The following is a 23,172-nucleotide window of genomic DNA, read 5'->3' as shown; positions in this document are numbered from 1 at the left end:
CAACAGAAGAAAACGCGTTTGTGAGCAATATTTGTCACGTGATGATTATATTTGTGTTTACTTTTTGGGCAAGACCCGATTAGGAAAAAGGTAAATGATGGAGCGAAAAAAAACAAAAGTGGTTTGGTTCTGCTTTTATTGTTGAACTGGCTATTGTTCCTCCACCACGTTCAGCACACCATGGCCAGAGCCTCCTCCACAAAACTGAAAGAATCCAAAGCAGCTAGGTCGTCCAAATCCACAAGAAAAGAGGCCATTGTCAAACAGGAAGACTCATTCGACTCTGAAAATGCAATTGACAGGAACCAGCCTGGCGATCCTGTTGCTTTCGCCAGAAAAAGAAGATATAGACCTGGCACTGTCGCGTTGAAAGAAATCAGAAAATACCAAAGATCCACAGATTTTTTGATTAGAAAGCTACCCTTTGCAAGATTAATAAGAGAAATTGCTAGCCAGTTTGTAGGCGAAGAGTATACGTTGAAATGGCAGTCGGTAGCCATCCTAGCTCTCCAGGAAGCTTCTGAAGCCTTTTTAGTCAATCTTTTTGAAGACACAAACCTCTGTGCGTTGCATGCTAAAAGAGTAACAATAATGCAAAAAGATATACAATTGGCTAGAAGAATAAGAGGTCAATATTAGTTAGAAGAACTGTTTTTTTATCCTATATTTTGGCACTTTTCTTTCTTTTTGATTGTTTTCATTTTTCCTCATATAATTATTCTTGGTAATGGTTCCATTAATGGTAGTTCTTTTTATCTATTTTCTTTTTTAATTCTAACTGTATCATATTCCTTCGAGATGTTTTTTATCTACATTTTGCCTGTTTTGCTGTTTTTATCTTCAAATCTACATTATTACTTTCGGTTTTGTATAGTACTAAATCTTAAAGTTTAATTATAAACATAATATAGTTATGATCAATCAATTTAATATAAAAAAGTCTTTATAATAATGATGTTAATATATTTACAAGATATTAAACTGACCTTCATTTGTTTTTTCTCAAAAACCTTAATAACAATTTTTGCAGATAATATTTTCGTTGTTTTTTTTTTGCCATTTTTTACCAGTTTTTTTTTCTTTTTTTTTGTTTAGTTTCAAAAAAATTTCTATATTTTTTTCCTTGATTTTCTAATACAACTTTCAGATTTCCATATTTGTGACTAATCTAGTTTGGTTGTGATGCAGCTTCATTATTATTTTTATTAGTTTTATCTTCCAAGTATTTGTCAAATGCATCATTACGTTCAGGAAATTGTCTTTTTCCTAATAGTCTTATCATATCTTCTCTTGTGATTACTTCCTTTGTCAACAATTCTTGTGCCACTAATTCAACTTCATGTGATTTTTCAGTTAATAGTTTACGACAACGTTCATGACATTCTTCAACAATTCTGTTGATTTCTTCATCGATTAATTGAGCTGTTTCTTCAGAGAATGGTTTTGTATAATCGTTATCTTGTTTTCTTTCATAGTTTATTGGTCCGACTTTTTCACTCATTCCTAATGATACTACCATAGCTGTTGCCATTCTTGTAACTTTTTTAAAATCATCACTTGCTCCACTTGTAACTGTTGAAAAATTTAATTCTTCTGAGACTCTACCACCTAATGCCATAGTCAATCTGTCATATAATTGTTGAACCGACATTAAATATAGATCACCTGGTAAATATTGAGCGTATCCTAATGCACCTTGTCCTCTTGGAATAATTGAAACTTTTAATAATGGATCAGCAAATTCCAAGTACCAACCACAAATGGCATGGCCAGCTTCATGATAGGCAACAATTTTTTTTTCGTCAATTGATAATAATTTTGTTTTCCTTTCAATACCGCCAATGACTCTTTCAATTGCCAATTCAAAATGAATTAATTGGACATCATTGGCGCCTTTTCTCGCAGCAATCAAAGCAGCTTCATTACAAACATTAGCAATATCAGCACCTGAAAATCCTGGAGTTAATGTAGCTAGCCTGCCTTTTAGGTCTTCGATATCATCATGAAGTTTAATTTTTTTCAAATGAACATTAAAAATTTCCTTTCTGCCTTCCAATTCAGGGTTATCGATAGTGATATGTCTATCAAATCTGCCAGGTCTTAATAAAGCAGGATCTAAAACGTTTGGAATATTAGTACCAGCTAAAACAACTACATGATCGGAGGTAGCAAACCCATCCATTTCAACTAACAATTGATTTAAAGTGGCTTCTCTTTCATCATTAGCACCACTCATAGAACCTTTATTTCTAGCTTTACCTATAGCATCGATTTCATCGACAAAAATAATTGATGGTGCATTTTCTCTAGCAGTTTTAAACAAGTCACGAACTCTTGAAGCACCAACACCAACAAACATTTCAATAAACTCTGCACCACTAACGGAAAAAAAGGGTACAGCAGCTTCACCAGCAGTAGCTTTTGCTAATAAAGTTTTACCAGTACCAGGTGGACCAGACAAAATAGCGCCTCTTGGGATTTTAGCACCAAGTCTTTCATATTTAGCTGGGTGTTTTAAAAATTTGACAAATTCCATGATTTCTTCTTTAGCTTCATCACAACCGGCGACATCTTTAAATGAGATTTTGACGTTTTCTTCTTTATTAAAACGTTTAGCCTTAGATTTGCCGACATTGAAAATACCTCCTCTGCCGCCAGGACCGGAGCCTAAGCCAGAAGCAGCTTTTTTTGTAATCCAAAACAAACCGGCAATCATTAGAACAGTTGGTAAGAGTTGAAAGATGTGTTTTGTGATGTGGATTTCATTTTCATATATGATTGGGATTTTAAAGTCTTCTTGGATGCCATTTTCCTTTTGAGCTCTAGCTAATTTGTGTTCAATATTTTCAACAGAACCAATATTGAAATAATAGTAAGGAGAGTTTGTATTCATAGAACCGATAACTAAAGAAAGGTTTTGTTTACCAGCATCGTTTAGAATGACTCTTGCAAGAGATTTATTTACCACAATGATTTTTTTAACGTAACCTTTATCTAGTAGTTGGTTTCTAAATTCTTGCCAGGAGATTTCCTTGCCGTTGTTTGAAGAAGTGAGAGAGAATAAAAAGTAAAGACCTAAAGCACCAAAGATAACATAACTAAGATTCAATTTGAAAACTAAAGCATTTGGATTGTTAAATGATTTTTTATCAGATGGATCAGTGCCAAAAAAAAATTCAAATTTGGGATTTTTCTTTTTATCCAGACTATCGTTTTCATTCTCAGTTTCCTTTTCGTTTTCCCTTTTCTTTTCAGTTTCAGTTTCAGTTTCAGTTTCGGTTTTATTTTGTTTCAATTTTTTGGGATAAGCTTGCTCGAGATCAAATTTGTTATTATCGGAATCTAAATTTTGATTTATATCCTTTTCACTGTTTTTTTTATTTATGGTTTTCTTTTTCTTATTTATATGATTCAAAAGCTTATTGTATAGTTCGTCATTAGGATCCTTTGTTGGATCATTCCCAGAATGTTTACTATTTGCATTTCGATACACTGTCGAGGTATGAAACAGAGACTTTCTTGTCAGTAGACCTGAATCAGTGAAAAATCTTGGAACATTGGTGTTAAAAGACGTGGAATAGGACTTCGTTATTAAGAATTGGTTCACAGAAGACTTTATGAGATGGCGATGAGTGGAGTGGGTATTTTTCAAAAAACGCAAAGGAAGGAACATTTTGCCTCCCTGTTGTGTTCTCGAGAGAATTCAGCGAGCAGACGATGAGAAAAACAGCTATAGAGAAGCAGCAGGGTCTGTTGTAGTTATCGACAGCAGAGGCAGGCAAAAAAGAAGAAGCAGAGGAAGCAACGCCGGAGCCTGAGGATGAGAGGCCGTCGGGTTCTGGCCGCAGAAAAGCACGTGCGCGGTGCCACCCAGAGAAAGGCAGCAAAGGAAGCAGAGGAAGCAGAGGAAGCACAGGTAGCACAGATGTTTGGCATAGGCGACGTGGTGGAGAAGGAGGTGGCGGCTCCAGGCAAGTTGGTCTTTGGCAGCGCTCCAGAACAAAGCAGGCCCAGGAAGCCCTCCAGATGGCAGGCCAGACTCAGCAAGAAGGGCATTTCCTCGACCTCTGGCTCTGCTTCCCCAGGGCCTACGAGCAAGCCCAGTGCTGAATTGACTGAGGCTGAGAAGGTGAACTTGCAGAATCTTAAACTTTTGAACTCCATGACCCCGGAGCAATTCCAGGCCGAGAAGGACGAGTTGTTGAGCAGCTTGGATCCCAACATCTTGAAGTACTTGTTGAACAGGAAAGCAAAGCAGGCCGACGAGTTTTTGAGCCAAAAGCTGGTTGACTACAGCAGCAGTGGGCTTGAAAAAGAAGCAGTGCACCATGCTGGCAAAGAAGATGGTGAGAAAGACCAGACACCAAAAGAACGTTCTACAACAGACAAAAAAGTCAGGTTCGATGTACCCTTGGAGCCTCTTCAAGATAACCAACTAAACGAAATAGACAATTTCTCACTTAACAATCCTGCAATCAATGAAAATACGTCGTTTCACACTCATTTCAGCAAACCAGTAAATCGCCATGTTGATGAAGTGGATGATCTTGATCCTGATTTGGATTTGAACGATCCTGATTTTTTACCTAAACTACATGACAAATATTTTCCTGATTTGCCCAAGGAAATTGATAAATTGAAATGGATGGAACCGATTCCTGTTTCTGATGACCAAAAAAACAAATCGTTTGTTTATGATAACGTTGACCAGTTGCGATTTGATTTCAAAGGCAACTTGATAAATCCTAACAATTTAACTCCCCTTCAACAAAATTTTCAAAATGGTTTATATAACCACGCTGATAGTCCAAACATACCTGGTTATTCGCTATCAGAATTGTCGAGATTAAGTCGATCGAATTTTCAACCTCAAAGATGCATTGCTATTCAAACTTTGGGCAGAATACTATATAAACTATCCTCTAAAAAATATGACAATATCCTACAAATCGAAGACCACATCTCCAGTGATGAATCCGAACTAGACGAATTCTACAACCAAGCATGGAAAACAGTTCACAAATTAAGAATAATAGACTCTCTAAGTGAGGCCTCTGATGAAAACTTGACAAGAAACCTTAGTGTCAGAAACTATGCTTTAGATGCTCTTTGGTTATGGAAACAAGGTGAATCGGATCCTCTCTCTAATGACTCACGCAATACAATTCCCCAATAACTTTGCATCTCCCACAAATCTATATGGATTTTTATTATTTGTAATTTACTCATTTTTTTTCTCTATATACCTTAATAAATAACCTATAATATTAGTTCTAATGGTGTTTTCTCAAAATTTTCAAAATGTTTCAATAAGGAAAATAAGTTCATTTTCGTTTTTCTTCTCAGTGACTCAACGGGCCTATAAATCAAAGTAAAGCTTTTGCATCACCGAAACAATAAAATTTTAATTATAAATTGGCATTCGAAATACCTCATCCAGAAATATTTCTTTGTCTCTTTTATTTTTCAACTTTTTTTCTTCAATCTTCAAAACCGTCAAAAATCTGGTCATGTTCAAGTCAACTGGAAAGAAATTGACTATTTCTTCAGTCAATTTTGCAAGTAAACGATTTTTATCAACCTCAAAGGTCTTGTTCAATTTTAAATACCCAGTCACTCATCCTGATCCTGTTGATCAAAACTCAAAAACTATCAAATTCATAAATGAAAATGTTCCATTTGCTGTCACCACTTATTCAAGACCAAGTCTAGTATTTACAAAGGGTGAAGGCTCGTATTTATGGGATCTAGAAGATCGTAAATATGTCGATTTTACTGCTGGTATTGCTGTAACTGCCTTGGGACATGCCAATCCAAAAATTGCTGAAATTTTGTATGAACAAGCAAAGACTCTTGTTCATTCGTCAAACTTATACCACAATTTATACACAACTAAGTTGTCCAAAGATTTAGTAGACATTACAAAATCAGCAGATGGTATGGTAGATGCCTCAAGAGTCTTCTTATGCAATTCTGGTACAGAAGCTAATGAAGCTGCTTTTAAATTCGCAAGAAAATATGGTACAACTAAGAATCCTGAAAAATACAACTTTATTACTTTCAATTCAAGTTTCCATGGTAGATCTATGGGTGCTTTATCATTAACTCCAAATCCCAAATACCAAAAACCCTATTCACCTTTAGTTCCTGGTGTAAAAGTTGCCAATCCTAACGATATTGAAAGTGTTAAGCAATTAATAAACGAAAATACTTGCGGTGTCATAATAGAACCAATTCAAGGTGAAGGTGGTGTTAATGCTATGGATTCTGACTTCTTGGTTCATTTGAAACAATTATGTAACCAGAATGATGCAATTCTAATCTATGATGAAATTCAATGTGGTTTAGGTAGAACAGGAAAATTATGGGCTCATTCGTATTTGCCAAAAGAGGCCCATCCCGATATTATTACAATGGCTAAAGCCTTGGGCAATGGTTTCCCAATTGGCGCTACAATGGTGAGTGAAAAAGTAGAAAAAGTATTAAACGTCGGTGATCATGGTACAACTTATGGTGGAAATCCTTTGGGTTCAAGAGTTGGTCTCTATATGATTCATGAATTATCAAAACCTTTATTTTTAAAAGAAGTAAGCAGAAAATCTGATATTTTTGTTAAAAAATTAACCCGGATTCAGAAAAAACACCCAAAAGAAATCTTGGAAGTTAGAGGTAAAGGTCTTTTATTAGGAATTGAATTGCAAAATAGTGAAACTATTGGAAAAATTATTGACGAATCAAGAAAAAGAGGCTTGTTAATTATTTCTGCTAGTGGTAATGTTATTAGATTCGTTCCTCCTTTGAACATCGACGACAGTGTTATCGAAGAGGGTTTGACTATTTTTGAGAAAGCAGTTGAAACTGTTTTGAACTAGATGGACTAATAATTTTTATGTATCCAAAACCTTTTTATTTTATTTTTTTATTTATTCATTTGACTGGGGGAAAATGAAATGCATTAAAATAAAATTAAATCAAGTTAAGTTAAATTAAAATAAACACTTTTACGATACCATTATACCCAATTACGAAGCAAACAAAATGTAAAATTTGTTATTAAACCCCCAATAATAGCCATTTTCTGTCTTTTACTTATCATAAATTCTTCTCTCAAGAAAAATAAACTCAACACTCCAAGTAAACAACCCATTAACATACCGATTAGCAAATCTTGATTTGATCCTAGTACATTATTGTTCATTGCAACCATATTTAGTTGGTCATCGGGTTCATTGGCACCATTATCCATCCATCTTTCTTCCAACTGTCTGATATCATTGATTTCAGTTGGATTGCTTGCTCTAAAATTTGGATCGTCTTCAGCATTCAAATCAATGCCATGTTCAGTTTCAAACAGATCGTTGACAGTATTTGATAATCCAGTTGTTGAAGAAAATCCATATATGTTTCTAAACTGCACTCTTAAGTCGTTGATTTCTTGGTCTGTAAACCCTTGAGATCTTAACCTATCAAAACCAACTGGGGCAGGAGTGGTTGATTTTACTTGCTCTTTTGAATCCATTATATCTTCTTGTCTCAATTCTTCGGGAGTTAAGTCTGACCCTATTAAACAATGGATATATAATTTATGGATCTGTTGTTGCTCGCTTCCAGAATCACTTGTTGTTTCCTTATCCTTTCCTTTCACTTCTGCCTTTCTATTATCATCGGATTGGTTATTGGGACCATTGTATAGGAAATTGTCAAATTTTGTCAATTCGTTTTGCAAGTTTACCTTTTCGTTTATGATTTTACCATTATAAATGAACCTCAATCTTTTGCTATGAGTGTTTTCATTATTGTACTGTCTTACTTTGACTCTAAGATATCTGTTATCAATTAGCGATAGTTCTTGCTGGGAGCTGATTGGGATTATCAAATCAGGTATTTGTGCGTTTGAAAATCTGATGTGGATTTCGATATAATTGTTGCTAGAAGCAGAAACAGCATTGGGAATGACTGAGCCAGAAGCAGTTTGGTTATATAAAGGTAGCAAGTTGTTGTTTGCCATTTTTGCTAAAGATAAGGTCTATCATCTCATCTTGTGGAGAAAGCAGGAGATTTGATCTCGCTTTTATTGTTGGGATCTGGCGCACGTGATTAAAAATTCAGCTAGCATATAGATTACTTGTTTGTACATATCCTTATTTCCTGGGGATAAGAACAAGAAAGTAATTAGGAGCATAAAAGGAACAGACTGTAAGACTAGAGTAGCACACCTCTTACATGAAAATAGGGATACATAAGAGAGAACTAATCTATATATGCTTACTGAATTTTAATCACGTGTACCGAATCTCAACATTTATATTACGGGAGGCCGGGTAAATTAAGCCGTATTGTATTGTATTATATTATACTATATTATATTGAATGAAAAGAAAGAAAGAAAGAAAGAAAGAAAAGGTAAATATCATTAAAATGTAATTGTAAAACCATAAGCTAAGAAGTGCAAACAAAAAGGTTTATGATGTAAAATATAACTTAGAAAAATAAAGTAATAACACAAAATGTATAAAAGTAAAAGAAGTTAAAAATTGTTTGGGAATAATTTGTGGAATGAGTGAAAAAATTAACAAGATCAAAAAAACTACCAAAAGCTATAAAACAATAAAAATGGTTTGCTTAAAAGTATGCAAACTATGAGATATAAAAAACAAACAAAAACTGGAGAAAAAACGAAGAGAAAAAGTAGAAAAAAAATATGCAATAAACTTTAGGCCCAAACCAAAATCAGAGAAAATATAATACAAAATCAAGAGTTTTCTTAAAAAAACAACAGGCTTAGTACAATATGAGAAGGTCAGTTTATAAGGCCATATAAATTGAAGTCCATATAGTTGTAATTAGAATATTGATCATTTTTGAATTGGGCTTCAGGTTCATTCATTACCCTAAAACCAGTATCAAAATTGAGGAGGCTATTGTTATTAATATTGCTATTGCTATTGTTGATATTGATATTGTTGTTGGTGGTAGTAGTGGTATTATTTTGATCAAGTATATTTGGAAACTGAATTCCATTAGCAAGATTCGGGGATGATGAATCATAAGTCATTGGGGAGGAATATAGAGAAGATGAAGCCGAAGAAGGTGTAATTGATCTTGACTCTTGAAGGAGGTTGAAATGGGGAGCAAAATAAGACTCATCTAATGGTTTAAAAGAGCTGGCAGTTTGAGGGCATGTAAGAATAGAACCATTTAATTTGTTGGCTCTAACTAAAGGTGCAGTTGATGTGTTGGAGTTGGTAGGAGCAGAAGCAGCAAGATGAAGAGAGGCAGAAGCAGAGTCATTAAAGGCAGCAGAAGTTGAAGAGTTCAAGGTAGAGCTTCCGTTGAGAAGAAAGTTGTAGTTGTTGTAAGCAAATGGTAGGGATGGGTGGTTAGGCGTTGGTTCTTGAATATCATTTACTTCATTTTTGTATGAGTTTGAAGCAGGATTGGAATTGGAATTGGGATTATTTTTAAAAGAGTCATTTGAATTGGAGATTAACAAATCTTGGGCTATATTTTTTTGGGAGGAGCTTTTAACATCGTTGAAAAAGTTTTCGACTGAATCATCAAAGATTTGATTTAAATCAGTTGATTTTGTGGGCTGGATTTGTTTATAAGCGACTTTTGAGATTTTTCCAGCGTTCAAGCTGAGATCAGGTTTACCATAAAGAGTTCTAGTTGTAACAATTTTAATATCTTTAACTTGGCTTTCAATGAAGATCCAATTTTTGGACAAGATGTTTGAGTTTTCAATTTTGACGTCGACTAATTTATATAGTTGATATTCGATTTTGTAATTTCCGATTTTGGTAAAATGTAAATCAGGGAATTCAAATAAAATTGCATTTTTATCTTCGTCATACCTGCCAGTGGAAGATTTGTTACCTTTTAATTCGCAGTCCCGGATATTGTTAGAAGTATTAGAATCACTTTTCAATTGGACAAGAACAATGTAGTTTTCATTGATAGTAGAAGAGATATTGGCACTCAAATCAGTATCGTTGACATATAAACAAGCAAAGGGATTTAGTTTTCTGATGGATATTTTGCCCTTTTGTCTATAGGACTTTGGGCCAAGCTTTGGTTGTTCAACTAATAGAGTGTATGTAATTGAGTTATTCATGTTAAAGAAGGTAGGAGGAGTAGGGGGGAAAAGAATAGAAAATATATAGGGATACAGGGGGATAAGGATAACAAGAATAACAAGGATAACAAGGATAAAAAGGAGATTAACGAGATTAAGGAAACTAAAGGGGGTAATATAATAAGAGAGGTTATATATAATAGTTTAGGAGGAGATTGGTAGACAATTTTGATTTTTTAAAATTAAAACTAAATAAAAATTGGCGGGAAAAGAGTAAATATATAAGAAAATTTTTGCTATAGATTTAGAGAAATGTTTAGTTAACAGTGTAGAATTAAATTCGCAATTGCTAAAAAATAATTTCCAAGTCTCAACGGTTTTAGTCAGATAAAGTTTTTGATTCAAGAAAAGATGTGATTTTGCACTTAGTTAAATTAGTTAAGAGACATTAACATGTCCTTTTTATTCTGATTAATAGGAAAATGCATTTTTTGAATAAGAATTGAGAAAAGCAAAAGAATATTTGGATTTTAGGAAATTGAGACTAAAAAACTGGAAACAAAACGCAAGAATTGCAAAAGTGCTGTAAGGAATTGCAATTTGTTTGCAAAAAATACCCAAAGAAATAAAACCAGTAAAACCGTTTGGGAATCTCTGCAGGTGTTCAAACTAAAAAGCTGCTATCAGAAGAAAACCGTTTTTTTTGATTGTCATCTAGTTCCTCCAAATTTCTTGTTACAAATTTAAAATGCTTTCTTGAAATGAATTTAAGAGTGCATGTAGCATGAAATGGAGAGAATAAGTGGTCATTGACAAGAGTAGGTTTAAGCTTGCAAACGATTATCGCTAAAAGATTCTAAATCATTCTAGAGATTGCATAGAATGAAAGGAAAGAGAAATGAGTGAAGAAAATAAGCTGAAATTGCTGGAGGTGATGTATCGCCGTTGCAGAAAACAAAACGAGAAAAACACGTTTTTTTGCTCAGCACCGTTTTTAATTTCATTTGACACCAACGGTTTGCAAATAATAAAGTGTTTTTCCCGTTTTGCTGCTGATAAGAAGCTGAGCCGGCCGAGACCTTCGTCCTGCTGCATCGCCCTCCTCCCCTCCCCAACTGGAGCAGCAGCCTCTACTCATTAGCAGACTGCAAACCAACAGCTGTTTTCTGTGCTGCTGCTGCTGCTGCCCATGAGGAAGCTCCCACCACGCTAGACGAAACCCCTGGGAAGGAGCCAGACTGGCCCTGCACAAACAGGAAAGAGCCAGGTCTGCGGAAGCCAGGCAAGCAAGCCTCCCGCAGCGCTGAACAGGCACCTCGCTGTTGGTACTACAGGTTTAAAAGCAGCTGTGGTGAGTGACATCATTTTCCCGCAAAAGTAGGCTGTACAGCGAACACAAACGTCCCAAACGGTCCTGGTTCCACAGCGGTGTTCCCGTTGCTGCGGCAAACACCGCTCCCACTTTCAGAGCGCTGCACGTGATATAGCTTTCCCAAACCGAGTACTCTTCGATCTTTTTGTCCACATCTCAACGTTTTCTGTCAAGCGGCTCGAGACGGAATTACTGCAAATGGAGCAATTGCGAGTGTGGGTCTTATTGCTGTGGTTAGAACTAGTTTGGGGTTCTTCTTCTGCTGGAGCACTGTTTTGTTGCTTCTATATTTCCCAGTTTCTTTCTCTAGGTGTTTTGAGTGGCTTCTGTCAATATGTGATGCTCTTAGGACGTGCTGAAAAACCCAGAAAACGAAAATGTGAACAATCATGGTTTCAAAATGTAAGGAATTTATTACAACTGTTATTGACTTAAAATTCACTTTTCAAAAACCATCCTGAATTGACTTGACTGCTTATTCCGTCTCCCTGTCTTTGTTTATCATGTCATATCATACCATATCTTTTCAATTTCATTTTAATCAATCAATTCTCTTTAGTTTTCTACTCTTTTTCTTAACACCTCTAAAATCCTTTCTGTTTCTGGTCCAAAACAATTACTCAATCTAATATTGTTTACCAAAAATAAAATTATACACATCAAATCAACATTTACTTCTATATTTTGAAACGTTCTCAATTGAAATAAACAAATGAAAAAAAAAAAAATGATATCTGTTTTCTAAATGATAATGCATTTACCCATCTTTTCTATCTGCCAATTATCACTCTATATCTATCAAGTCTTTGCTAAAATTTTATCCAATTTCAATTATACTTTAAATTAATTCAACTCAACCTTCTCCTGATTCAATTGCCTGATTTATCGCCAGTGTATATAAAAAAACGGTTATTCCCATAAGTTCGTTTATTTCCTTTTAACTCTGGATAACCTAATATTATTTTTTATGGCCATTAATTCTTTATTACTTGATTCAAATTTTTATTTATAATTTCATTTATTATTTATTCTTATAACTTAACAGGGTTTTTATTGAGAACATTTATCGTTTTTTTTACTAACCAGATTCTGTATCGAATGTTTTTTTTCAAATCATCCTAAAACTTGTATTATTTTAATTTTGTTTTCAATATATATATTTTACTGTAACTTGTTATCGTAAAATTTAACAAATCTCTATAAAACTATAAACTCTATTGCGTTGGTCTATATCGTTTATAAATAAATATATATCCCTAATATCAAATTTCATATTTCATATTTCATATTGCTAATTTCAATTCTATAATTCCAATTTTGAAACATCTGTAAATGAAGCAAAAGTGTTGTTTAAAACATTAAAAAATTATCTATTGATCACTATTATATTTGTATTTGATTATCGACTCTCTAGATCAATATTTCAACCGTCATAATAAAAATTATTTATCTTCAGATCTTGGCAACAGTCTATTATCTGCCACTTTTGTCGCTGCTGTTTTGGCAAATAGGGTGTTGGATGTCAAATATTGTATTACGTAACAATAATTATAGTGATTTGTAAGCATCGCAGCTGCTATATTCATACAGTACAATCTTATTACTTTACAAATCTTATCACCACTAAATTTATAACATTTTCCAAAATCTAAATTTCACCATTGGAAAGTGGTTATTTTATTTACTTTTTTTTTTCTTCAGATGTCCACAAAAGACTACTATAATGCATCTACTGCTATATTTGACGTTTCATATGTCTTCTCAAATCCTAATGTAGTCCGATTCATTTGAAATAATCTTTAAAATCTAATACACTTTTATTTCTATCTGTTTATATAAAGTAAATTTGATCTTTATAGTTTTGGAAATCAAGTTGGAATTAACAAATTTAAATCACACATGCCAACCCACAAACTAATGACACACTGTTTTTTGCTAGATTCAGTTTTCGCTCATTAAATATTATCATTCCAGATCGCATTGCCTAAATAATGTACAAAATATCAAACACACTTGACATAAAATTATCATTATCTCAAGTTCTTTTTAATCAAAAAGATTTTGAAATGTTCTTATTTTGTTTAGCTAGACCCAATTTGTAATTCGTTCACTGATTGCGCAAAAAACCCAGAACAGCTAATTGGTCAGCTAATGCCAATCAACAGTACAGGATGGTTTTGAGTATTCTGTTTGATGGAATCAACCTCTGCTCTATCACCTTGAATGTTATTCCTCCGACTTTTGTAGAAACTAAAAGTCGCCCAAATTGTCAAAACATCCTCCGAAAATGATTGACGTTTTCACAAAAATTCAAGTAATATTGTGTCGTTTTATGTCACATCAGAATAATATTGCCGTTGGGCATAATTTTATTCACCAAACATTCAGTTTGATATACTTATTTGATAAATGGCGCTCAGAGCTATTTTTCTGATATTCAAATATTGGCAACCTAATAATGTCCAATAATGCCCAACTGATTCAGCAGTTTTAGTTGATTCAATCAATTTTCTTTTCTAACTCCTCAATTCTCTTAACATGTTAGATTTTATTCGATTTCAGTGAAAATACTAACTGCTTTCGTTTCTTGATAGGCATCAATTTCTCGTAAACGAATGCTTCATTTTGCTCAGTTTAGTTTCCTCACTTTATTATCTACTAGTAATGTTTAAAAATAGCTTTAATAGATCAAAAAAAAAAAAGGGAATAATTTGAACAATATTAATCAAAAACTAATCTCCGAAAAATTTTAAATAATAAGATGCGACTGTTTTATGCTAAGAGATTGTTTAAAGCCAACTGATTTGATGTTCCAGACTCTTTTTCCAATGACGAGCCAGCCTAGATGGTTAGAAAATGAGGTTTAAAATGATGATCCAAATAAAATAATGAACACCCTAAGAAAAAGTAATAAAAAAGTGAATTGAAAAGAACTGAATAAAAATAAAAAATAAAAAATCCATGAGAACAAATAAAAAAACACAACTAAAAAGGATAGAATTTTGAATTAGATAGTAAATACAAATAGTCGTTTTCGCTGAGCGCTTTTCCATGTCTACTATTACTAAGAGACCTTCCAATATTTTGTTCATTGATGTTATTCAGAGTTTCATTACCCAATAACGTATTAAACGACAGTGCTCTCATCACATTTTGCTGATTATCGTTTCTATAAATTGCTGAAGGATCCGTTACAATATATGAATTGGTTAAATTTGAATTTGAGGGCTGAGCAGATAGCACCTCATTATTGGCTAAACCTGTAACTTGATTTAATTGAACCATACTCTGTTGTTGCTGCTGTTGTTGTTGCATTTGCGTATAATTCAAAAAACTGTCATTCACCGAATTATAAGAAATTAAGCTCGAAGGAGAGTAAGCTATATTGGACAAACTTTGTAGAAAAAGAGGTTGATTTTGAGCATAAAAGGCGTTATTTTGTTCTAAATATACCAGTTTTGGTATTTGAGTAGAAGTGCAGCATGATTGACTGCTTTTTGTACTGTTGAAGCTGTTCCATCTTGATAACCCCGCCAGATCACTAGCACTTTTAGAAGATTGATGATTGGAAAAACTGCTTGTTAGTAACTTATTGTTTTGTAGAGTTTCTTGTAACAAAGGTGGAAACGATATTGAATCTTGAGATAATTGATTTGGTAAATGATTTGGTAGTTGTATCCTACTTGGTATCTGGTTTACCATCTGGCTTTGTATTTGATTGTTAGTTGTTGGTATACTTTCTCTTTTTCTTTTTTTGACAATCGTTGTTTTGGCATTGTTATTTGCTTCGGTGGCATATAGCTCTCTTGTAGTGACAAATTTGATTGATTTTGAAATATTATCAATAAATTCCATATTTAATGTGTTTAATTGATTGCTTGATTTATATAATTGGTATTCGATTATAAACACACCAACAGTTATAAGATGCAAATCAGGAAAAGCAAATATTATTTCATTATTTTCTTCTTCATAGGTTCCAGTGCTGCTTTTATTACCTCTAAGGTAAGTTTCAAGGGCTTCAGGTGCCATCGCAGCACTTTGAGTGGTATTCTTAAGTTTTGCTAGCACAATGTATTTTTCATCAATGACTCCAGTTATATTTTGGTTTGTTTGATTGAAGACTCTTAATTTAACAATTGGATGAAATTTTCTTTTTGATATTTTTCCCTTTTCCTTGTATGATTTAGCACCAATATCGGGTTGAGTTAGAGATAATTCATAAGTATATTTGACCATTATAAAATTAATTGGTATTTTTGTAAGATGAAATTGGAATCGTTGATGAAAGTAAGAAAAATGAAGAAATTGACAAGAGTTTTATATCCCAATCAACGTCAAATGAATGATTTCACTTGAACCTGTGGAATATCACCAACGTCTTTGATTTTTTATTATAAAAATTGACTAAGCAATAATTCATTCGTTATTGATTTAAATTTAGAAGTGTTTTTCATGATTAGTATGATTTATGATATCGTTGAATCTTGATCAATATGATGCATTAGGGTTTTTGTTAATATACTATGTAGTTGTTAGATTTTAGCAAGATTAAACTTTAATTGGTTAAGAAGCATTGCTGATAGTCATTGCTTGAAATCAAAATGAAGGGAAAACAAGAAAAAAAGCAGTGTTTCATTACAATATTTCATGTTTATTTTATTATTATATACGATAGATTAGATGCGATGTGAACAATCATTCGAGGACAACCTGACTAGCGTGATGGAAAATCCAATTTAGCATTAAGATAAATAAATCGCGATATTGAGGTGTATATTCGAAGAGATATTATTACAGTGTCGTCTTATTAGCAGAACGGATTACACATTGTTGAGAGTAAATTAACAAGAAAAAGCAAATAATGAAGGAAATATCAAAGAAAACTGATGAATAAAAGGTAAAAAAACACAAAAAAAAGAAATAAAAATTCACTATTGTTATATATCACAATGTTTAAAAATAGACGTGGTGATAAACAATCTGACTATTATCAACAAACAAGTTAGAGAAAGTTTAAAATTTTTATTGTCTGCTAAACTCAATTACAGCCTCTGGTGAATCCAGTGGGAATCTAGAAGGCCAGAAAGGCTCCAGTTGCAGTCGATGCATCACTTGAACCACATAAAGCAGGTAAAGCAGATGGCTAAAGTCCTGGGGTGGAATTCAAAGCCGTTTTATTGTTGAAGAAACACAGCGATTTTGGCAACAGAAACAGACAAAAACATGAGCCAAAACGGGCCAGGGTACAAATCAAACCAAAAAAAGACCCAAGGAAGGAGATGGATGCCGAGTCTGGAACTTAGGGCTTGTAAGCCGAACCCCCCCCCCCCCAACAACAGGTTGGGTTCGGCTTTTGCTTGAGCACACCCACAGCACGCCAAGGCAACAGCGCATGCAAGGCACTGTGGGTCGTTTTCCTGACGGTTCGCTCACCCGCGCACGTGACATCTTGCGCTTTGGAGTTTTGCTTTGTTTGAATTATTAATCTCGCTTTCTGATTGGTGCAACTGCCAGTTTTGGGACTGAAATCTCCCTCTAGCTTTTGCTTGAGATACCTGGATATCCTTTACAATGAGCTATTGCAAACCGGTTGTGGGCAGACACAATGGGCTAGGTGCTTGGGGCTTGTTTAAAGCGAGGTATTCCACTTCCAATTCCAATTCTCCATACACAGTCTTCAACAGAGCGATTAAACTAAAACAAAAAGCAAATTCTTCGCGCAACAAGGACTATGATTCAGTTCAGTATTTGAAGGACGAATCAGCTAAAAAATTGATTTCAAGGCTATCATTTATTAACAGAAGTTTCGATAATGTCATTGATATTGGGTGTGAGTCAGGGAACTTTGAGAAAGTCTTGTTTGATAACACCATCCTGGTTTGCAAAGACCAAGAACAAAATGATTTCCTTAAAGAGTTTAGCAAAGATAAGGAAGTTGTGAGAAACAAAATAAGTAATATAACTATGGTCGATAAATGCAAAGAGTTGCTTTTCAGAAACGATTTTTCCTTTCCAAATATTTCATTAAATAAATTAGTTTGTGATGAAGAGTATCTTGATTCAAAAGATTTAATACCAGATTCATATAATTTAGCATTGTCGAATCTTTCAATGCACTGGGTAAATGACATTCCATCAGTATTCAAAAAAGTCTTTTCTTTATTAAGTCAAAAAGATACTTTGTTTATAGGCTCTATTTTTGGCAACGATACTTTATATGAATTGCGATCTTCTTTGCAGCTAGCCGAATTAGAAAGAAAAAATGGTATTTCTCCACATGTATCGCCCTTTATTACAGTTCAAGATTTGGGAAATTTATTAAACAAAGCAGGCTTCAAAATGCTAACAATTGATATCGACGAAATCGTTATAAATTATCCTGGTTTATTTGAATTGCTAAATGATTTGCAAATAATGGGTGAAAACAATTGTTTGTATAGCAGTGAAAATAAAATATCAAAGGATACATTATTAGCCGCAGACCTAATTTATAAGAAGTTTTATGGCATTGAAAATCCACACCCTGCAATTGATGCTGAAAGTAAGATTTGTTTGCCTGCCACTTTTAGGCTTATCTACTGGATTGGCTGGAAAGATTTAACAGGGAATATTAAATCTGCTGAAAGAGGTTCTGGAACTGTGAATCTCAAAGATATTTTGTAAATTAGGTTTTCAATGCACATCGCAAATTAATGTAAAATAATAAATGGATTTTTTTTAGAGATATAAATCTGAGAAAAAAGATCAATAAATAAATAAATAAATAAATAAATAAATAAATAAATAAATAAATAAATAAATAAATAAATAAATAAATAAATAAATAAATAAATAAATAAATNAATAAATAAATAAATAAATAAATAAATAAATAAATAAATAAATAAATAAATAAATAAATAAATAAATAAATAAATAAATAAATAAATAAATAAATGAATATAAAATATAAAATATAAAATATAAAATATAAACAAAATACCAAGTAATCTGAATTATGAAGCCAACTTGTTTAATAATTTAATTGTTTTAGGATTTTGAGGTTTTCCAAATTCAAGAAAACCTCCTGCAACTTTGATTCTCTTGGAACTAAAATCATTTTTAATTTTAGATACAGCAAGTATCTCATTTGAAAAACTTTCCAGTTTGACATGATCTTCACTAGGAACTTTATGTTTTTGATTTTCAACTAATTTGTCTTTATCCTTATCTTTATCTTTCTTCCTATGTATCTGATTTTTGATTTCAAGTGGTTTCTTCTTTGATAGCTCCTTCTTTTTAATTTTAATTTTATTCTCTAAAATAGCAATTTGTTCATTTCTCTCTGAAAGTAGAAAATTGTAATTATTAATTAATGTTTCTAATTCCTTTTGCTTGGCAATAATTTTAGCATTTGATTTGGACTCAAATTCATGATTTAAATGTTTATGATATGAAAAAATTATATCAGTTATTTTGTTTTTAATTTTTAAAAATTCAGTTGAGAAGTGATATTTCATTTTGATAATCAGATCAGTGATTTTGTTAAACTTATAAACAAAATCTAGGTTATAACTTATTAAAACATCAGGCTCAACCAATGCCTGATTATATATTTTTCTAAAATTTAAAACAAGATCAAAAAAGAAATGATTTTGACTAATACAATTTTTATTAAGCTGATCAATATTTATCAAATCATCATTTATGTTATTACTCAAATTACTTAAAATCAATTTCTTGTTATTAGTTTCATACAATTTATCAAAATCATTCAAATTATCTTGTATTTTTTGATTAAGATTACTGTTTTCAAAATTAAATTTTTCGTTTTCGTAGCTCAATTTTTCAATTTTCCCTTCCAATTTCTTTTTTAATTTGAATTGTTCCTTTAATTTAACTGAAAAATTCTCGTCGTTAATTATACTTTTAAAGTTTTGGCTCAATTCCAAAATCTCCTTCTCAATTTCGTCAAATTGTTTCTGAAGTCTGTTCAATAGCGATTTTTTGAGCTTGAACTGCTCAGTCAATTTGAGAATCTCTTCCCCTTTCTGAGCAATTAACAGATCTGTTCTCTCATTAATCGAGACCAAGCTGGAATATGAATCCGTTAGCTCATCCAAGCGAGCCTGGTACTTCTGCTTCACAGTCTGCCTGAGCTCCTCGTTGTTTCTGGAAAACTGGAAAAATCTATGAAGAAGCCTCAAAAAAAACACAAGCACCAAAAACAAAGACGATATAACGTAGCCTTCCATCAGCAGCTTACCACAACCTCAGCTCGACACCCTCAGAAACGTTTCCATCCCCAAAAGGGCTTTCGATGCCCAAACAACGCCCAGAAGAGCCCTAGACACCAAAACAGGGCTCCATACCCTTTTCTGAACTATTATCTTTATCTCTCCAGCTCTAACACAATAACCTCAGGCTTTCTCAAGGTTTGCTTACTGTCTCGCAATTCCCACAATGTTCACCACATTTAACTCCAAGGGCGATGTCTCTGCCAATTTCAAAGTCAGAAAGATCAAAATAAACAATCCCAATGAACAAACAAGACCCTCACTGTTGAAGTTTGTTGGTATCTCCCCAAGATCTCGAAATGGCTGCTTGGAGTGCAAAAAGAGAAAGAAAAGATGCGATGAAAATAAACCAAAATGCAATCTTTGCCAAAAAAGAGATATTGAATGTACATACACTGTTTATAATCCCAAAAACAACACCTCTGTCTATAAAATAATCAATGCTTTAGCGTCCAAACCAGAGGAAGAAAAAGAAAAGAAACTCAAACAGGAAGATGTGCTAATAAATAGCCACTTTTTGTCCAATTCTTTGATTAATGATAAATCTTTGCCCATACTAAGCGTCGGAAAACCTTTAAATAATGCTATAATAAGTACTTTTTCTAACGAAATGAATATTTCCTTGAACAGCTCTAGTAGTTCTAGCTTTGAATCAACCTCTGATATTCACGCAGTGTCCAATTCTATACCAATTATTCATTCCTTGAAAATATGCTCTCAAAATCAGCAGAAATATTCGACTGAACTGGATAATAGCAACTTATATAGCAATAGATATTGCAATTTTGGTAACACAAATAATCCATATCTTACCAATAATAACTCTAATACTCAAACTAATTCTGATTCTACTCTTTCCACAGATAATGATTTTGACGCTCCTAACATAAATTATAATAGTTTTTACGTTAATGACATCAAAACTGATACAACAAATATCAATCAGAATAATAACTATTTTTATATAAATAATACTAGAAATAATAATATTTCAGATAATGGTGATAATTGTTTTTATATTAATGACACAGATATTAGTCCTAACTCTAAATACAACGCTAGTACCAATAGTAATACTATTTCTAATAGTAAAAACAGTAATATCAAAAATTTTGATAATAACAACAGTAATGCCAAAATTTTTAAAAATAACAATGACGATAATAGCAACAATATTAATCTCTGGAGCATAATTGATGAGATTAATGGTGCGAATAACGTTATTATTAATGATGATAGCATTAATCAAAATAACATTAATAACATTAACAACAATAATAATTTAAATGAGATGAAAACAAACTATAATAATAATACTCAAGCTATTATTAATAATCATCCTTACAATAAATATTTTAATAATCAACATCAATACGATGAAAAATCAGAAAATCAGAAAATTTTTAAAAATCAAGATCTAAATTTTTGGAATTTTATCAATGAAGTGTTTCTTCGTGAGAATTCTCAAAGTTCTATTAAAAAAAATGATAACTTTGACATACATAAATATAGGATTAATAGCTTGTTATCTCAATACAAAGTTTTAAACACTCCATCACGACATAATCTATCAATTTTCCATTATCCTGAAAACTTCAATTATAACGATGAAAAACCAATTACATTTCTTGAATTTTATTGCAAGAAATTGGCAAAGTCATTTTGTACTATATCCGACGAAAAAAACTCATTTATAAATATTTATCTTCCAATGGCTTCCGATGATGAATGTGTATTATATAGTTTGGTTTATTGGGCTGCTAAGACATTAAACGACCCTTCTGGAAATTACTATCTTGAAAAATCATTGTTTTTATTAAATCAAAAGTTGAATAATTTAAGTTTGAAAAATTATATATCTTGCTTGGCTACTTTGACTATTTTCGGGGGAATTTATGTCACAACTGGGAATTCAAGCAATTCTTTTTATAATTTGTTGATCATTTGCAAAAAGCTTATTGAATTTGGAGGAGGTCTTGAATCAGTTGGAAAATCAGTTCAAGAAAAATGGCTTTTATCGATATTTACCTATATGGAAATGTTATCATCAAAAACGCTTCAGAACGGGACATTATTTTCCGATCATGATTATTTAATGACCTATCGGTTAATGAATCATAGATATGGTATTGATCCTGTTCAAAGTTGTCTGAAACCATTATTTTTATTAATGGCAGAAATAATTAATTATTCAAAACAATTTAAGAAACAAATCTATGAGCAAGAAGAGAGTTATTCAAGTTCATTTGACTCAAAGACTAGATTAGGTAAAGAAATTGGAGCAAGTAAAAAGAAATCTAATAGGAAGTTTTTTTGTAATGTTAGCAACAAAAATATTGATTTTAGTTTATTGAATGATGCTTTCAATGAAAGTGAAAGGGATTTCAAGGCTACATTTGATAATTTCAAGTTGAATAATAAAACCATTAGGAATAATTGGAAGTTTAAAAAAGGTCTAAGTAAGAGCGAAATATTTGAATTATTAAAAAAAAATGACCAAAAATTTATCGAATTTGAAACCAGAATTGATAATTGTAAACCGTCTAAGGAGGATTTGCTGTGCTTTAAAAATGATAAAGAATTTGAAGAACATTTGATGTTATTTGAGTTGTTTCAATTATCATTGAAAATGTTTTTGTTAAGCGAATTAAAATATGCTTCACCAAATTCACCACAAATTCAGTATTTATTAATTCAAATTAATATTTCGTTAGACATATTGATTGATAGTGCAGTAAAGCCCACATTGTTTTTACCAATGACATTGGCGGGATTTAATTCAGTTAGTGATAGCGATAGGATTTCGTGTTTAAAAAGATTTGAAAAATTATTAAAAAATATAAATCCAACGCCAGGAAATGGATTTTTGGTAAAGAGTCTTGTTGAACAATCATGGAAAGTAAATCCTCATGGTAGCATATGTTTAAATTGGTATGAATTAGCTAGTAGTAATGGGTTATGCTTAAATTTAGGATAAATACTTGATGAGCCACAAAAGATTTTTTGTTTTTATCTTTGTTTTTGTTTTCATTCATGCTTTTATTTGATAAATTTCAAAAATTAGAACCTTTGAGTTTATTTATTATATTTTTTAAGGGTGGAATTTTTTATTGTGACGGGTATTTCTTTTTTTGGTAAGTGTGCACTTTTAGAAAGATAGTAGTATTTATTACTATTGATAAAAGTTTAGTTATGCATGGGATCTTGTACGATTGATATAATGATTACAATAATAGATTGGTTATCTGAATTAAAAGGGAGAGAAAAATGACATAGAAACTATTTTTTATTTAATTTTGTTTTCTCTCTTAGTTGTTTTTAAATTTTGATAACCATTAAAAATTCAATGATTCAATGATTTTGATTAAAAGTGGTGCTAAACTTTCCAAAAGCTTCTTTCTTTTCTAGAAACTGAATTGTTGTTATATTTTTTTTTCATTTTCCTT

The 23,172-nt window shown here is 32.3% G+C and overlaps 11 protein-coding genes across 11 annotated transcripts; 6 read left to right on the top strand and 5 right to left on the bottom strand.

The window, feature by feature from the left end:
• Positions 1 to 180: 180 nt before the first annotated feature.
• ASCRUDRAFT_78433 (histone H3 family protein) lies at positions 181 to 639 on the top strand (the record flags this gene model as incomplete). Its single annotated transcript, XM_020194247.1, has 1 exon — positions 181 to 639. The coding sequence occupies one exon, from the start codon at positions 181 to 183 to the stop codon at positions 637 to 639; it is 459 nt and encodes a 152-aa protein (XP_020049586.1).
• A 529-nt stretch (positions 640 to 1,168) lies between these two features.
• YTA12 (m-AAA protease subunit YTA12) lies at positions 1,169 to 3,145 on the bottom strand (the record flags this gene model as incomplete). Its single annotated transcript, XM_020190159.1, has 1 exon — positions 1,169 to 3,145. A coding segment is annotated over one exon (1,977 nt), but the record flags the coding sequence as incomplete, so codon positions are not given.
• A 1,413-nt stretch (positions 3,146 to 4,558) lies between these two features.
• On the top strand, positions 4,559 to 5,137 carry RBA50 (Rba50p; the record flags this gene model as incomplete). The annotated part of the gene is made up of 1 exon (XM_020189590.1): positions 4,559 to 5,137. A coding segment is annotated over one exon (579 nt), but the record flags the coding sequence as incomplete, so codon positions are not given.
• A 144-nt stretch (positions 5,138 to 5,281) lies between these two features.
• ARG8 (acetylornithine transaminase) lies at positions 5,282 to 7,171 on the top strand. Its single transcript, XM_020191089.1, has one exon. It carries the CDS (start codon positions 5,511 to 5,513, stop codon positions 6,870 to 6,872), a length of 1,362 nt encoding a protein of 453 aa, XP_020049583.1. The 5' UTR covers positions 5,282 to 5,510; the 3' UTR covers positions 6,873 to 7,171.
• Positions 7,013 to 8,008, bottom strand: DSC3 (Dsc3p; the record flags this gene model as incomplete). The annotated part of the gene is made up of 1 exon (XM_020191382.1): positions 7,013 to 8,008. The coding sequence occupies one exon, from the start codon at positions 8,006 to 8,008 to the stop codon at positions 7,013 to 7,015; it is 996 nt and encodes a 331-aa protein (XP_020049582.1).
• Positions 8,009 to 8,800: 792 nt separating this feature from the next.
• Positions 8,801 to 10,114, bottom strand: ASCRUDRAFT_5304 (uncharacterized protein; the record flags this gene model as incomplete). Its single annotated transcript, XM_020191110.1, has 1 exon — positions 8,801 to 10,114. The coding sequence occupies one exon, from the start codon at positions 10,112 to 10,114 to the stop codon at positions 8,801 to 8,803; it is 1,314 nt and encodes a 437-aa protein (XP_020049581.1).
• Positions 10,115 to 11,645: 1,531 nt separating this feature from the next.
• On the top strand, positions 11,646 to 11,882 carry ASCRUDRAFT_78428 (uncharacterized protein; the record flags this gene model as incomplete). The annotated part of the gene is made up of 1 exon (XM_020194246.1): positions 11,646 to 11,882. One exon carries the CDS (start codon positions 11,646 to 11,648, stop codon positions 11,880 to 11,882), a length of 237 nt encoding a protein of 78 aa, XP_020049580.1.
• Positions 11,883 to 14,432: 2,550 nt separating this feature from the next.
• On the bottom strand, positions 14,433 to 15,686 carry ASCRUDRAFT_67394 (uncharacterized protein; the record flags this gene model as incomplete). The annotated part of the gene is made up of 1 exon (XM_020191381.1): positions 14,433 to 15,686. One exon carries the CDS (start codon positions 15,684 to 15,686, stop codon positions 14,433 to 14,435), a length of 1,254 nt encoding a protein of 417 aa, XP_020049579.1.
• A 1,273-nt stretch (positions 15,687 to 16,959) lies between these two features.
• Positions 16,960 to 18,187, top strand: ASCRUDRAFT_40449 (uncharacterized protein). The gene has a single exon (XM_020191022.1). It carries the CDS (start codon positions 17,022 to 17,024, stop codon positions 18,111 to 18,113), a length of 1,092 nt encoding a protein of 363 aa, XP_020049578.1. The 5' UTR covers positions 16,960 to 17,021; the 3' UTR covers positions 18,114 to 18,187.
• A 258-nt stretch (positions 18,188 to 18,445) lies between these two features.
• ASCRUDRAFT_67392 (uncharacterized protein) lies at positions 18,446 to 19,684 on the bottom strand (the record flags this gene model as incomplete). Its single annotated transcript, XM_020191380.1, has 1 exon — positions 18,446 to 19,684. The coding sequence occupies one exon, from the start codon at positions 19,682 to 19,684 to the stop codon at positions 18,446 to 18,448; it is 1,239 nt and encodes a 412-aa protein (XP_020049577.1).
• Positions 19,685 to 19,892: 208 nt separating this feature from the next.
• ASCRUDRAFT_5300 (Zn(II)2Cys6 transcription factor) lies at positions 19,893 to 22,703 on the top strand (the record flags this gene model as incomplete). The annotated part of the gene is made up of 1 exon (XM_020191109.1): positions 19,893 to 22,703. One exon carries the CDS (start codon positions 19,893 to 19,895, stop codon positions 22,701 to 22,703), a length of 2,811 nt encoding a protein of 936 aa, XP_020049576.1.
• Between the last annotated feature and the right edge of the window lie 469 nt (positions 22,704 to 23,172).

The sequence above is a fragment of the Ascoidea rubescens genome, assembly GCF_001661345.1.
Source record: "Ascoidea rubescens DSM 1968 unplaced genomic scaffold ASCRUscaffold_1, whole genome shotgun sequence".
Taxonomy (NCBI): Eukaryota; Fungi; Ascomycota; class Saccharomycetes; order Ascoideales; family Ascoideaceae; genus Ascoidea; species Ascoidea rubescens.
Note: the sequence above shows the minus strand (reverse complement) of the source record. Positions and strands in the feature narration are given on the sequence as shown.